This window comes from Solanum lycopersicum, chromosome 1, assembly GCF_036512215.1.
Source record: "Solanum lycopersicum chromosome 1, SLM_r2.1".
Taxonomy (NCBI): Eukaryota; Viridiplantae; Streptophyta; class Magnoliopsida; order Solanales; family Solanaceae; genus Solanum; species Solanum lycopersicum.
The window spans coordinates 60,414,809-60,431,625 of record NC_090800.1 but is presented as its reverse complement, the minus strand read 5'-3'; the positions used below and the strand labels follow the sequence as shown (position 1 = coordinate 60,431,625).

General features: G+C 37.1%; 1 protein-coding gene and 1 long non-coding RNA gene across 7 annotated transcripts; one reads left to right on the top strand and one right to left on the bottom strand.

Moving 5' to 3' along the window:
* Positions 1 to 10,578: 10,578 nt before the first annotated feature.
* LOC109120542 (uncharacterized) lies at positions 10,579 to 11,572 on the top strand. The gene is made up of 3 exons (XR_011221207.1): positions 10,579 to 10,717; positions 10,868 to 10,970; positions 11,349 to 11,572. It is a non-coding gene; the product is annotated as an uncharacterized lncRNA (long non-coding RNA).
* A 248-nt stretch (positions 11,573 to 11,820) lies between these two features.
* Positions 11,821 to 15,784, bottom strand: LOC101248706 (boron transporter 1). 6 transcript variants are annotated; one of them, XM_026030344.2, is made up of 13 exons: positions 15,460 to 15,784; positions 15,203 to 15,343; positions 14,969 to 15,051; positions 14,699 to 14,891; positions 14,479 to 14,617; positions 14,184 to 14,349; positions 13,909 to 14,075; positions 13,651 to 13,824; positions 13,465 to 13,560; positions 13,218 to 13,355; positions 12,796 to 13,115; positions 12,402 to 12,672; positions 11,821 to 12,235 (listed from the first exon to the last, which is right to left on the bottom strand). In XM_026030344.2, exons 2-13 carry the CDS (start codon positions 15,304 to 15,306, stop codon positions 11,945 to 11,947), a joined length of 2,142 nt encoding a protein of 713 aa, XP_025886129.1. In that variant the 5' UTR covers positions 15,307 to 15,343; positions 15,460 to 15,784; the 3' UTR covers positions 11,821 to 11,944. The 6 variants fall into 6 exon arrangements, with proteins under 6 accessions (XP_025886129.1, XP_025886128.1, XP_069154048.1 ...); XM_026030343.2 differs by having other exon boundaries at positions 11,821 to 12,238; positions 15,460 to 15,729; XM_069297947.1 differs by having other exon boundaries at positions 11,821 to 12,238; positions 15,203 to 15,375; positions 15,460 to 15,709.
* Between the last annotated feature and the right edge of the window lie 1,033 nt (positions 15,785 to 16,817).

The window sequence follows — 16,817 nt, the reverse complement described above, 5'->3', positions numbered from 1 at the left end:
TTATTTCGAGTTCTGTGCCAGAATAACTGTAACTACTTCCATCACTAAGTAATATATGAAGATCAGTATTTCATGTAACAGTTTTCCCCCCATACAAAAGATCCTTGACCTTAAGGATCAAAAGAAGGAAATCGCGTCTTTAGGGACAGTAGCAAATTCTCAAGTGGCTGTTAAATTTGACAAGATTCAAAAATGGATTAATGAGAAGATATGGTAGTTAGGAGGATAATTCTTCATTGGTAGAAAAGTCAAGATAGCAACTTTTGTAGGTGAAATTTTGGTGAACCATAAATTGATTTAACAAGGTAAATGTTGACATTTTGACATATTGTGATGTCATGGATGACATCAATTGGAAGAATTCACTACTATAAATAGGTAGCTCCTAATTCATTTGTAACATACCTCTCACTTGCCTTCTCATCTCCTAAGGCATTTGTTCTTCTTTATATCTTGTAGTATTTCACTTGTACTCTTTTGGAGTGAAATAAATATTGGTTGTTTGTGTCCGAGGAGTAGGCAAAAGAAAACAAAAGTTTATCGAACCTCATTAATTCCAGGTGTTCTTTTTGTTGTTGTCTCATTTACTGTTTATAAGCTACCTTTAGATATAGTGGTTGTGATTTCATCACTCTCTATATATTCGGCTTCCGCAGCAATTGGTATCAGAGCCAGGTTTTATTTGAGTATGCTCTGTGGTTGCAGCATAGTCTAAACTTCTACATCAGAAAGAGATTTACTTTGGTCTTTGCATTGTTAGCTAGTAAATAGTATTTGTAGTAAAATGGGAGACAAGAAAAATGATGAGTCCACATCAAGTGTCAATAATACGTCATCATTGGCATCTTCACTTATGACAAGATTTGTGTCAAATGCAAAATTTGCAGTTGAAATTTTTGACGGGTCAGGACATTTCGGAATGTGGCAAGGCGAGGTCCTTGATGTTCTTTTTCAACAATGGCTAGATATTGCCATTGAAGAAAAGAAACCAGATGGTGTAGGAGAAGAAGATTGGAAGATTATCAACTGTGTTGCTTGCGGTACCATTCGATCTTACATTGCAAGAGAACAAAAGTATCCATACACGAAGGAAACATCTGCAAATAAATTATGGAATTCATTGGAGGAGAAATTCTTGAAGAAAAAACAGTCAAAATAAACTTTACATGAAAATAAGACTGTTACGCTTCACTTATGTTCCCGGTAGCACAATGAATGATCATATCAGCAGCTTTAATAAGTTGGTGACAGATTTGCGAAATATGGACGTGACTTTTACGGATGGAGATATGGCCTTAATGTTGTTAAGTTCACTTCCCGATGAGTTTGAGCATCTTGAAACGACTCTACTGCATGGGAATGATGAAGTATCTCTCAAAGAAGTTTGTTCTGCCTTATACAGTTATGAACAAAGAAAGAGAGAAAAACAAAAAGGCAGAGAAGCAGAAGCACTAGTTGCGAGAGGTCGTTCTCAAAATAATATGAGAACGAAGAAAGGGAGATCCAAGTCAAGATCGAGACTCAACAAAGATGAATGTGCATTTTGCCAAGAAAAAGGGCATCGGAAGAAAGATTGCCCAAAGTTGAATAGCAAAGCCAAACCAAATAATGGGAAGGCTGTCATGGATTCAAATGTGTCTGATTGTGATGATTCCGATTACTCACTGTTACAACAGATCCATCCAAATCATCTGATGTATGGTTGATGGATTCAGCTTGTAGTTATCATATGTGTCCCAATCGGGATTGGTTTATTGATTTACAAGAAGGAGAATGTGGATTTATTCACACTACAAACAATAATCCTCTAACCGCATATGGTGTTGGTTCAATCCGATTAAGGAACCATGATGGATTAAGTAGAAAATTAATAGATATTCGATATGTACTAGATTTGAAGAAAAATCTCATTTCTGTAGGAGCCCTAGAATCAAAAGGGTTCAAAGTCATTGCAGATAATGGCGTGATGAGAATATGTTCTGGTGCACAGGTGGTAATGAAGGCAATTCGAAGAAATAATAACATGTACCACTATCAAGGTAGTATAGTTATTGGGACAGCGGCAACAACATCCAATGAAAAGAAGGAGGCAGAAATGACCAAGCTATGGCATATGCGCTTGGGGCATGCTGGAGGGAAATCCTTGAAAAATTTATCAGATCAAGGATTTCTAAAAGGAGTACAAACTTGCAACTTGGAGTTTTGTGAGCATTGTATCAAGGGAAAGCAAACAAGGGTTAAATTTGGAACAGCTATCCACAATACTAAAGGTATTTTGGGTTATGTTCATTCGGATGTTTGGGGTGCTTCCAAAACACCATCATTAGGTGGGAAACACTATTTTGTAACCTTTGTTGATGACTTTTCTCGAAGTTTGTGGGTGTATACGATGAAAACAAAATATGAAGTATTGAGAATTTTTCTCAAATGGAACACGATGATAGAAACTCAAAGTGGCAGAAAGATCAAGTGTCTTCGCACAGACAATGGTGGCGAATACAAAAATGATCTTTTTCAGAAAATTTGTGAGAAAAATGGCATCGTTAGACATTTCACCGTAAAAAATACACCACAACAGAATGGAGTGGCAGAACGCATGAACCGAACTTTGCTGGAGAAAGTTTGATGTATGTTGTCCAATGTTGGCTTGGGCAAAGAACATTGAGTTGAGGCAATAACATATGTGTGCCACTTCATTAATCGTCTACTATCTGCTGCTATAGGTGGGAAGACACCATTTGAAAAATGGTATGGAAAACCTGCTAAAGATTATGGTTCTTTATATTTATTTGGCTCAATTGCATATTATCATGTAAGAGAGTCAAAATTGGACCCAAGAGCAAAGAAAGTTTTATTTATGGGAATTACTTCTAAAGTCAAAGGAATGTTTATGGTGTCCAGAGACAAAAAAAGTTATTTTCAGCAGGGATGTTACCTTTGATGAATCTTCCTTGACAAATAAGGTATCACTTGAAGAAGCCAAAAAAATTGATGGTACTTCAAAGCAGGTGGAGTTTAAGGGAAAGATAATTTTCCCAACACAGGGATCAAACGAGGAAACAACAGAAAATTTTCCTCTTGAAGGAGAGTCAGTCGTAGAGGAGGTTCCATCTCAAGAACCTCAACCACAACTTTAATCAATAGCAACCGGCAAGCCAAAAAGGACATTAAGAAAACCTGCTCGACTCATAGATATGGTGGCTTGTGCGGACTCAATTGCAGCTTATGACATTCCTACCAATTATAAAGACATAGTCCAAAGTTTAGAAGAAGATAAGTGGAGGATTTCCATGGATGAAGAAATGCAGTCCCTTCATCAGAACCATACATGTAGATTGGACAATCTCCCAGAGGGAAAGAAAGCAATTGGGTGCAAATGGGTATTTGCAAAGAAAGAAGGATTTCCTAACCAAGAAGATGTTCGCTACAAAGCAAGATTGGCGGCCAAAGGATATGCTCAAAAGGAGGGAATTGATTATAATGAGGTGTTTTCTCCAGTTATGAAACACTCCTCCATTAGAGTTTTGTTGGCTTTGGTAGCACAGTTAAATTTGAAACTAGTTCAGTTGGATGTAAAAACTGCATTTTTACATGGAGACTTGGAAGAGGAAATCTACAGGACTCAGCCAGAAGGATTCAAAGTTGATGGAAAATAAAATATGGTGTGCAAACTTGAAAAATCATTGTACGGATTGAAACAATCTTCTAGACAATGGTACAAACGATTTGACAAGTTTATGTTGCAGCAAAGGTACATAAAAAGCAAATACGATCATTGTGTGTATTTGCACAAGCTTGAAGATAATTCCTTTATATACCTTCTCCTATATGTTGATAGCTTCTAAGAGTCAAGAGGAAATTGAGAAGCTAAAGAATCAACTAAGAAAAGAATTTGAGATGAAGGATTTCGGTGAGGCAAAAAAGATTCTTGGCATGGAGATAAAAAGAGATAGACATTCAAAGAAACTCTATTTATCTCAAAATGAATATTTGAAAAGAGTACTAAAGCGATTCGGTATGAATAAAAAAATGAAGTCGGTTAGCACTCCGTTTGCTCCTCATTTTAAGCTTAGTGATGCTATGTCACCTAATAATGAAGCTGAACGACAATATATGTCAAGAGTACCATACGCTAATGCTATTGGTAGCTTGATGTATGCAATGGTTTGCAGAAGGCCAGATATTTCACACGTTGTTAGAGTTGTAAGCAGGTACATGCACAATCCTGGAAAGGATCATTGGCAGGCTGTAAAATTGATTCTACGATATATTCATAATACTGTAGATGTTGGTTTGGTTTTCGAGCAGAAAGATAGACAATATCTTGTTGGATATTGTGACTCAGATTATGTAGGTGATTTGGACAAACGAAGATCAACTACTGGTTACGTTTTCACTATTGCAAATGCACCAGTTAGTTGGAAGTCAACTTTGCAGTCAACAGTTGCTTTGTCTACCACTGAGGCAGAGTACATGGCAATTACAGAGGCTGCGAAGAAAGCGATTTGTCTTCAAGGATTGCTTAGAGAGCTTGGTATTGGACAAGAAGAAATCACAATATTTTGTGATAGTCAGAGTGCTATTCAATTAGCAAAGAACCAAGTCTATCATACAAGGAAGAAGCACATTGACGTACGATATCATTTCTACGAGAAATCATAGAAGGTGGTGGAGTCATAATGCAGAAAATTCATACTACAGATAATCCTGCCGATATGTTGACAAAAGTGGTGACTGCGGTAAAGTTTTAACATTGTTTGAACTTGATCAACATTGTTGAAAATTGAAGATTAAGGTTGAAGACACAATCAAAATTGTTATTGAGAGAAAGTTGAAAATGAAGAATCTTGCCAAGGTGGAGATTTGTTAAATTTGACAAGATTCAAAAATGGATTAATGAGAAGATATGGTAGTTAGGAGGATAATTCTTCATTGGTAGAAAAGTCGATAGCAACTTTTGTAGGTGAAATTTAGGTGAATTATAAATTGATTTCACAAGGTAAATGTTGACATTTTGACATATTGTGATGTCATGGATGACATCAATAGAAAGAATTCACTACTATAAATAGGTGCTCCTAATTCATTTGTAACATACATCTCACTTGCCTTCTCATCTCCTAAGGCATTTGTTCTTCTTTCTCTCTTGTATTATTTCACTTGTACTCTTTTGGAGTGAAATAAATATTGGTTGTTTGTGTCCGAGGAGTAGGCAAAAGAAAACAAAAGTTTGCCGAACCTCGTTAATTTTTGGTGTTCTTTTTGTTGTTATCTCATTTACTATTTATTAGCTACCTTTAGATATAGTAGTTGTGATTTCATCTCTCTCTATATATTCCACTTCCGCAACAGTAGCAACATCTGCAGGCAATCCAACCCATTTAACCAACACCTGAGCAACAACTTTGTTGCCTTTCTGAACCATTCTTCTTTGAAAAACAGATTCAGGACCAGGACTATTTGTATTAGCCAAATCAACCGTAGGAGGACAAGAAATGGAGGAAGGAACGTCATAACACCTCTTTAATAATGACACATGCACAGTAGGGTGTATCTTTACTAAACTAGGCAATACCAAGGTGTAAGCCATTGAACCAACTCTTTTGATGATCTAAAATGGGCCATAATACTTAGCAGCTAGCTTGTGGTAAGAGTGTTGAGATATGGTAGCTTGTTTATAAGGCTTCACTTTAAAATAAACCCAATCTCGAACAGAAAATTGTCTATCACTCCTATAAGAGTCTGCATGTTGCTTCATCCTAATTTGATCTTTGAGCAAGTGATGTTTCAGTAGCTGCAACTTGAGCTCTCAATTCACCAGTGTAGCGTCAACTTCAACAGAGGCTGACTCACTTGGTAGATAAGGAAGACGGAGGGGTGGGGATCGACCATGCAAAGCCTCATTAGGGGTTGTTTGAATGGATGAGTGAAAACAAGTATTATACCAACACTCAGCCATAGGTAAACAAGCTAACCAATTCGTAGCATCATCATTACAGTAGCAATGTAAATAGGTTTCCAAGCATCTGTTTAACACCTCAGCTTGTCCATCAGACTGGGGATGATAAGTCGTAGAGGTATTCAACAATACACCCTGCAGAGCGAAGAGCTCTTGCTAGAAGGAGCTCAAAAAACAACATCTCTATCACTAGTAATAGCATCTGGAAAACCATGGAGTCGGACAATAGTATCCAAGAAAACTTGAGCAATCGATTGAGCTGTATAAGGGTGTTTCAAGGGAAAAAAATGAACATATTTGCTGAGTCTATCAACCACCACCAAAATAATCTCATGCCCTTTAGATTTAGGAAGACTATCAATGAAATCCACACTGATCTGAGACCAAACGACTCAGGAATTGGCAAGGGTTGTAACAAACCAGTGTATGCAGCCAAATCAGACTTATTCTTTTGACATACATCACATTTTTTAATGAATTTTTTACCTCCGTCCTTATGTTCTTCCAATAAAATAGTGTCAACAATCTCTTGAATGTAGCTTCAACTCCTGAATGACCACCAAAAGGGCTAGCATGCCACAACATAATAGTGTCAGTCCTCAAGCTCTGTATATTTCCAATCACCAGCTTTCCTTTCCTTCTCAACTGACCCTGTAACCAAGTAAATTGGTTGTGGGAATTAGGATCCGCCTGTAGCTCGCTGATTAACTGATGCAACTCCTGATCTGAATGCCAATTCGCCACTATAGCTTGATAAAGATCAATATTAGTAGGTGAAATTATCAAAGCCAGCAATTCAGCTCCAGTCACTCTATAAAGTGCATCAGCTACTTTGTTCTCAATGCCCCTTTTGTACTCAATTGAGTAATCAAATGGTATAAGCTTAGTTAACCACAACAATTGAGAATTAGTATGCAACTTTTGCTCCATAAGAAACTTTAAGGCTTTCTGATCAGTCTTAATAACAAACCTCTGACCTAGTAAGTATTGAGACCACTTAGTAACAGCATGAACAATTGCCAATAACTCCCTATCATACACTGACAAGGCAGCATGTCGGGGAGACAAAGCTTTACTAGTAAAAGCTATCGGATGCCCTTCCTGCATAAGCATCGCCCCTATCCCATAGCCACTAGAATCTGTTTCAACAATAAAAGTTTTGCTTGCATCAGGCAAAGCCAAGACAGGTGCTTGAGTAAGTGCCTCTTTTAATTGTACAAAGTCTTGTTGAGCCGTGGATTCCATTTGAATTTATCCTTCTTTGTAAGATCATTCAGAGGTCTACTAATCATCCCAAACCCTTGGATGGACCTTCTTTAATAACCAGTTAAGCATAAGAACCCTCTCAGCTTCTTAAGAGTCGTTGGGACAGGCCAAACTTTAACTACCTTGATCTTTTAAGGATCAGTAGACACACCCCGGTAAAGTGACCTAGGTATTCAATCCTTTGAACACCAAAGAAACATTTACTTTTTCTAGTAAATAACTGGTGCTCCACCATCTTCAAAAAGACAGACCTCAAATGCAATACATGATCTTCTATGGTCTTACTATAAGATCAATATATCATCAAAGAATACCAATACATATTTCCGTAGAAATTGCTGGAATACAAAATTCATTAATCCTTAAAATGTGGCTGGAGCATTTGACAATCCAAAGGACATAACCAAGTACTCAAAATGCCCAGAGTGAGTTCTGAAAGCAGTTTTAGGCACATCCTCATTAGCCATTCGTAGTTGATGATATTCAGACCTTAAGTCTATTTTAGAGAATATCTTGGACCCCCCTCCCCTCCCTCAATTCATCCAATAAGTCCTCCACTATAGGAATCGGAACTTGTTCTTGATAGTAGACTTATTCAAGTACCTATAATCTACACATAACCTCCATGACCCATCCTTTTTGCCAACTAACACAACTGGAGACGCAAAAGGACTGCACTAGGTTGTATAATCCATTGATCCAACATTTGTTGTACTAGACCCTCAATAGCATCTTTTCTTACAGAAGGATATATATAGGGTCTCTTGTTCACAGGCTCTACACCAGATTATAGTACGTTTCTATGATCAAATAAGCCTCTAGAAGGTGTTAAACCAACAGGATTATCAAATAGAGCAGAAAATTCTGATAATACCTCCAATAATGCAAAATTTTCCTTAGCCTGTTTGTCATTTTCCAATAAATGCCCCTGCATTTCATCACTCCCTTGAGGGACTACCTGAATCATGCAAAGTTGAAATTGATTTCCTGAGTGTTTTGACAATCTTCCAGCACTAGAAGTTAATATTTGACTGCCAGAACGCCGGAGTAAATGCTTTCTACCCTTGTACCAAAACTCCATTGTTAAACTCCTGAAGTTCATCCTGATATCACCTAATGTTAACAACCACTGAACCCCCAACGCAACCCCACATGAACCTAGTGGAAGTAGTAGAAAGTCAGACTAACTCGGCTCCTGTAGCAACCAAGTGATAGTAGTCATTTTGTCCACCTTCATACTTTCTTTAGCTGCAGCAACCAACTCTGTGTTAATGGACTTTACCTCACACCCTAACTTCTTGACTAAATCAGAATCTATGAAATATGATAGCTACCAGTGTCAATGAGGATATGTAATGTCATTTTAGAATGGTACCCAGTTACTTACAATGTCCTAAAACCCAACGACCCATTTAAAGCATGTATAGAGATCTCCATGTGCTCCACAGGTTGCCCCAAATCTAACATAGTACTCTGCGATTATTTTGAGATATTCCTTTGATCCTCTATTGAATCTTGCAACTCATCCCCTTCATCCACTTCCAACAAACATAATTGTTTAGAAGTTTTACACTTGTGTCCTGGCGTGTATTTTTCAGAGCAAAAATAACACAACTATTTTGCCCTTTTTTCATTCATCTCCTCTAAGCTCAAAGTTCTTCAACCGACTCATTTAGAAAAGATGGAATTATTGCTACCTAGAGTAGGTAAAATAGGCTTACTAGTAAAATTCTTTTGGTCAAGAACTTCCTTGTATGATTATAATCAGGTTGTTTCACCGCCTGCAGATATGCTTCCTGCATTCTTGCACTCCTGTACACCTGAGATAATGAAGTAGGATTGGTGATCTTCACAACAATGTTCAGCTCAGGTTCCAGACCCCCCAATAAAACAACTAATAGCATTCTCTTGTGACCAATTCAAGTTTCTCTCAAACACTGACTAATAATCCTTTACACTGCCAACTTGCTTGATCTTTTTTATTTCCTCCATGGGATCATCAAAATCAGTACCGAATCTTTCAACCAATGTCATCACATAGTCATCCCAATTGGGTGGATGTAAGTATGGTCTATATCGCATGAATGACAAATGTCATTGGATGGCGTTCCCTTCTAAATACAGAGCTGCAACTGTAACTTTCTCGTCATGACCAACATTCTCCATGGAAAAGAATTGATCGATTTTGAACAACCATGACCCAAAATCTTCCTCCCAAAACCTTAAAAACTCCATTCATGACCACCTATTAAAGTTTGATTTGTGATATTAGGAATTATTACATGTTCGAGGACTTCTTTCCCTTTCCCTAGGAACGCCTAAACCACCATTTCCATCAGAAACACCCTCCTGTACCAATGGAACAGTACCCCTGCAATTTTCTGCTGAAATCTGATTTCTCAGTTCCATCATTGCATTATCTAATTTCTCTAAAGATGAGATCTTACCACCTAAATTCCCCATCTCTGTTACCAGATTTTGCATCATATCCCGTAAATCCCCAATTTCTGCTACAGAATTGTCATTATTTGTTTCCCCAACTGGTCGACTTCCTCGCCATCGTTGCCAAGGAACGTTAAGCTCTGATACAAATGTTACTGGATAGTGGTTCGATTGCAGGAATCTTAAAGATTCGAGGATCGAAATATAGTCCAGGAGAGAACTCAAGGATTCAATCATTGGAGATGAATAGAAGAAGAGAGAAATAGAGAGAAGAAGAGAGAAAGTGAATATGTGTATTTCCTATCTTGTATGGAACTGTATTACATTTTATATAGAATTGAAATACAACTGAAATGGATTCAATTCTAACTAACTTTGTTATTTCGAGTTCTGTGCCTAACTAACTGTAACTACTTCCATCACTAACTAATATATGAAGATCTCTTTTTCATGTAACATTTCCCTTACTTTAATTTATTTTCACAAGGTCGATTTTCCTTATTTTTCTTCACATCTAGAGGGAAGGCAGATCTAGTTATTCTGGATTAGACAGGGGATGAGAAATCATTATTCGTGTCATTTATTCAATACTTGTCGGACTCGGGCTTCACCCCAAAATGACAGAAAGAAAGATTAGCTCATTTTTGTCTTTCATGGATTGCTGCTCGATTTTACATGCATCAGTAATAAAGATGTTGCATTGGGCTCATGCCATCTCTCTGAAGATTTGTAGTTTTTATCTCCTTTTGTAAATAACTTCCTTCGACTTTTGAGAAGTGCCTAACAATTTCCCAGATCTGCTCCCCAAAAAAATTAAGGAACATTTGTCATAAATTTGTCTTTTCCACCTGTTAAAGAGCTGCTTCACCTAACATTAGATGCTGAACTTTTAACTCGGATTTCGGGCATGAGGAAAACATATTACGTAAAAAATCTTGGAATCAATTGAAACACTTGCACAAGAGCTAGACTTTTTCGTCTATGGCACGGAACTGTCATTTTGCTTGCCTACTGTGATTCCATAGCTGTGATGGTTAAGCCAAATCCAGAGTTGTGCTTCCTTTTTCTTTTCAAATAATATTTGACTTGTTGGAACTAAGAGTTGTTCCAAGAACAAAAAAAGATACAAATAAACTCCATTTTCCTATTGTCTTTTGAGAACAAGCTACTTATATAAGTTTGCCTGTCTTTGATTTGCAGCAAAATAACACAGAGCTTCTTGTTGGTATGGGTGAGACAGCAGTTCAAAAAGCAAATGCATGAGACTGATCCGGCTGAAATTCAGAAATTGAAGGATGACAAAGTTTATTCCCTTTTTTTTTTTTTTTTGCTTTTTTGTTTTTCAATAAAACACATGTCTTCCAAACTGATGTGTATTTTGTAGTGACATTAACTTGGATATTCACTTCATGAACCACCTACTGATTGAATGATTCTTCTATAAATTTCTATCTCATCCAATATGGTTGTTTGATACTCCTCTTGCAGTTGAAAGTTACTTGTAGGACAACTAAATAAGTTCTTTGACCTACTATTCCTTCTAAACTTTTGATATACTTCACTGCATCCTGATTCTACCTACTTGATATTATACATACTTTCTGAAAAATAAATTCATTCTCATTGTAGTCTCTTTAAAAAAAATAGTTTTTCTGATGATTGCTTTTCTTTGGTGTTGCAGTGCTGCAAGGGGGCTAATAAATTACATGTTGCATGAATCTGAAAAGATGACTGGCCGGAAATTCAGCCAGAATTATTGAATTTGTCTGTTAGCAAACTGCTACAAGGAATTCCAAGATACCAGTCCCAATCTTGGTTTAGGATGTACTAAAAGTTCTCGATCAGTACTAAACATTGTACAGGGTTTGGTTTTAAACATTTGGCCGCAGCCAGAAGTTTCATTTATATTACTTTTCCATACCGTAGTGATACAGATGCTGTGTCTAAATTTATGAAGTATTTTAGTGGTGAATAGTTTTTTCTTTGCAAAGTAGTTAAATTCTGAAACTGAATCATATATTGACAACTTTCAGAAATGGTGAAATTTCTCAGGCAAAGTTATCATTGTCTGGCGCACACAATTTCTTATATCGATAGTAGTACTTCATGCTTCATATTCTCTATAAGCAAAAGAGCCACCTAAAATGCCAACATGGTATAAAATAATGCTTCATTCCTTTGATCAATCAGATGATGAAAAAATTGTACAAAAATAACGGTCTAAACTAAATGCGTCTATGAAACAATATTTGGTTATTTTTATACTCGGTGCTAGTTTTAGTTGAAACTATGAGTTTTTGACAGATTTGATCGTCTTGCTTCCCCAGTTCTGGAACCGAAGGATCCTCCTCGACCAAGAGAAGGACTTTCCCCTTTTATTTCACTAACACGAGGACTGTATACCTTGTTAGAAAGCCTTGGGCTTTGGATGCTAACAGAATCTCTGGTTGGTGTCGCATTGCAGCTTGTTACCTTTGAACTGCACATACGTCGAATCTCACCTCGACTTCTTGTCATCATGCCATCCATAATCTCCCCATCATCTCCTCCAAATGAACCTTCATTTTCCTGCTAAAATGTTATGAAGATACTGACTTAGTACTAATCACTTCATAGAGACATTTTATGGCATCAAAATTTGTCGCACAAAGAGTATATAAATGATTTATACATTTTTTATTTTAACTTCTGTTGAAAGATACATAAATGCAGATGGAAAATGGGTGAAGCTTACTCTAGCCATGCTGCATGATGATAACGGTGGTGCTTCTTCATACTCAGCAGCATCTAATTCCTGAAGATGTGCTCCTTTGAAGAACCTAGGTAGTAGGTACTGTCTGACTGGAACTAAAAGCATGATCATAAGTGGGAAGAGAACGCCAGCAATGGGAACCCATGTTATCCCAAAACAGATCAGTAAGTAGATGCTCTGGAAAATGGTGAAGAACGCTATTGTCTTGTAAGGTACAGTTTCAATGAACACAGCATGACACTCTTCAATTACTCTGTCAAAAGAAAACAAAATGTTCATGAGATCACAATAATAATGTGTGCATTTTCGTTTACTGTCAAATACAAAGTGAAGCACAGCCGGAAAGCAAGTCTAGAAGGATGATAGCAGGAGTTACTTGTATCTTCGGCTAGGAGCTGTGAATAGTAATAGGATCCGTTCCCAGAACTGATTTCCTGGTAAGCTTTCAATGGCCATAAAGCCAAAGTATCCCCAAAGGACTGATGTCGGAATCATTTTGAGAAGAGGCATGGCGGCCACACATCCTCCCACCATGGCGGACTGAAGCAAGTTGCTCAACCTCTGCTCCTTCACTTCAACGGGCAACAAGTCATCTATGTCCTTCTCAACATCAAAGATTGTCTCATCAACAGGTTCATCCCTGTTGCCTATTCTTGAAGCCAATTCAATGGTAGACTCTTTTAACTCTTTTAACCCCTGTTCATGAATTAGATATTAATGGATAGTCCTACAATTTGCAAGATCTAGGAAAGGAAAACAGTTGTGTTTAATGAAAGATGTGAAAAGACTAGATCATACCCGAGATGATGGTTCTTGGTGAATCAGTGGACTCTGCATCTGTTGATAGGCTTCTTGCATACTTTCATACACTTCAGCCAAATTCCCATTCTCAGTCATACATTTCCGTGCTTTTGCAACTAATCGATTACGAAGCAACTGCATAACAAAGAAGGTAAGTCAAAGGATAGCTGGTTCTCTTTCCCTCATATATGTTCAAGCACCTGATGATTTTGACACGCAACTTGCTCTCATCAAATGGGCATACCTGATGCTTCAGTGTGGCCAAACTCTTTGTATGCATTGGAGATTGTGGAATGACTCCATTTGCCGGGGGAATTCCTAGAAGACCACAAATGAGAACCTGGCATAACAAAAGCAATAGATCATATAACTTGTTGACATTCAGTGAAGTAAAAGGCCAATTGATGGTAGGGAGAATTTAACTGCACACCATAAATCCCAGTAACAGCAGATCATAATGGTAGGAAGATGGCTTTCTAAGGTTAAACTCTTTTTGCTGAGCAAGTTGAGATGCCACACTGTGATCAAAATAATACAGGACCGCTACCATTGTTGCTGGAATAAAAGCACCAATTATGTGAAGTACTGGGACGTCTAGCATATCCTACAAATTTGAAGAGTAAATAAATTGTCAAGAGATGGAAGATAAGTTTGCTAGATACAGAAAAATTTAAAATGGTAGGCATGCCTTTATCACTGTCCAATTCTCATAGGCACCAGGTGACCATGGATTTGGACTGAAAAGTCGTCTTGGAATCCCGGTTGGAACATTTTTACCAGGAATGTAAGAGACCGCTGTCCAGATTAAAACCATGAGTGGCACTCCGTAATCTGCTGTGAAACCCCGAAGCCAGCCTGGAAGAGGGACAAATAGTTCAACATCATGTCTAGAACTAAATGAACATTTCAATCTTGTCCTATTTAAATGAAAGCTATAGTAGTTAGTTTTACAAAAGAACTCACCAGAGCCATATCGCCAAGATCTTGCCTTTCGACTCCTTAGAGCTGTGAGTAGAAGACCAAATGACAAGACCAATGCAAACATGCCATTTGCAAACCTCCATGAAGGTTGGAACTCAGGGAGATTTGGATTTTCTCTCTCTGGTACACGAAATTCATATACCAGTCCCTACAATCCACGACAACTCAAAATACTAACAAAATTCCATCATACTGTATTATCTAAACCTTGTGCAACTAAGTATGGTTTTTCAACAACCTTACAAATGAACTAACTAACTATATATGTTTTTCTTACTTTGATTGCTTGCTGCATGAAAAGCATTGCAATTAGAAGGCCAAAGAGTTCCCCAGCAATACGTGTAAACCTATTGATAATGGAACAAGCTCCCAGGACAGCCAGAAGGAAAAGCAAAATTGCAGTCCAAATACACACCCTGATGATGGAAATTTACAATGAAAAAAGGAAATGGAATATGGTATTTGGTGGATAGTTGAAAAAGGAAATTGTACAATACCATGCTGTCCAAGCTAAAAAGAGCTTTGGTCCGAGTTCAGGTCTATCTTTTGCGAAATTGTACATGAATGTGTACATCAGCACAGTTGGTTCTGCAACTCCAAGAATCAACAGAGGTTGGCCTCCAATGATAGAGTGCATAATCCCACATAATGCAGTTGAAGCAAGAGTCTGAACTGCAGTTATCAATCCATCTGCAACTCTAAACTTGTCAAATCAACTCAATATATATTTATTTCTCTACAAGAAAAAGAACAAGAAGAAAACATACCAGTACTTCTTTCCAACTGCTCACCAAATGATATTACTGGAATTGCTGAAGCAAAAAATATATAGGTAGTTGGAGCTAAAATCCTACACAAATCAAACTTGGTCAATAACTAACTGCTCATGTAATATATACCACACATTGAGGGGACTCGATCCCAAACCTCTGTTTAAGGATATTTACCCTCCATAGAAACTTACTATCTAAGATAATGGCATAAGAAAGAAAGAATTGTACCTGAAGCCTGCGGTAAGACCACTAGTCCAATCTTGTTTAAAGCACATTAATCTCCCTTTGAGGTCATTTTTAATTCCACGAAATGGCACAAAATTATCTTCCATTTTACAAACAAGTGATTCTCTTCTTCAATCCAATAGCCTTCACCAGTTCAATTCACTACTTGAGTAAATCTGATAATAATACATTACACTCTAGGACTATTATATTGAAGATCCTAAAGCATCCAAGAAAGTAGCAGTAGTACATATATTTACCTTTGTGAGAATAGGATAATTCCGCTTGAAATGGATGAAAAGATCTGATGGTAACAAAAGGGTAGAATATACAAAGCACCAAAATGCAGTGTAGGGTGCACACTAGTGTGTCTGGTCAAGACTCTCAAAGCTGCTTTTATTTTGCATGAGAGAGAAAAGAGAAGGGATTGACAGAACATGACAAGCTGGCCTCTTACCGTGTTGTTTTACTCCTTTGTCCTCATTCTCCATGTACGCGTTCACCAAAAACAACATTGTTTACCCTTCAACAATCTCTAATTTAGACTCCATACATCCATTAACACTCTTATTGACCTAGGTCCACGGTTGTTATGCAATGTATAGGGAGGATAATAATACTCTCTCTATTCCTAACTATTTGTCTATTTTTCATATTTTTTCAGCCGTCTTTCAATTACTTGTTCATTTTGACAAATTAAAAAAGAATAAATTTTTTACTTATCATCATCCTAATTAATTACTTTTAAAAAAAGTAGAACTTCTTGAAAAAACTTAAATTTTTTAATTCATTAACTTCATAATTAATATAGAAAAAGGCTCAAAAATATCCCTAAACTATTCAAAATAACTTATATATACTCTTCAACTTTATTTCGGCTCAAATTACCATTCCCGTCATACTATTGGGTCAAAAGTACCTTTTTTATTAACAGAAGTTGTTAAATGCCATATGGATGTCATATAGATGTCACATTGCATGTCAATAGAATTCCACTGTCACGTAGACTAAAGGGTCAAAAGTTACCCTTAAAGTATCGGAAATAGCTCATATTTACCTTTAAAGTATATTTCAGCTCAAAACTAGCCTTCCCGTCAAATTATTGGATCAAAAGTACCTTTTTTATTAAAAGAGTTGTTAAATGTCATGTGGATGTCATATTGCATGCCAATAAGGTTCCACTTCCACATAGACTAAATCCCTGAGTCCTAATTACTCCCCCCCCCCTCCCCCCCCCCCCCCTCCTCATTTCATTATTTCCAGAAATGATATATTCACTCGCTCTCTCTCATTTCGCGGCTAGGGTTTCATACTTTTCTTCGTGGCTAGGTTTCAAAGTGGATATTCATGCTTGTAGGTTATTAAATGTTTTTTCTTATTTTATTATGTTTACGATTTCAAAGCATGACAATTACAATTTCGCAACTAAGGCTTCGTTGCTTTCTTCGGCGCTGAGTTTCAAAGTGGATATTCATGGTTGTAGGTTAGTAAAAAAAATTTTCTTATTTTATTATGTTTACGATTTCAAAGTATAATAGTAAGAATTTCACAACTTTCTCGTTATTTTGTGGCCAAGGTTTCATAATTTTCTTCAGAGCTAAGTTTCAAAGTGGATTTT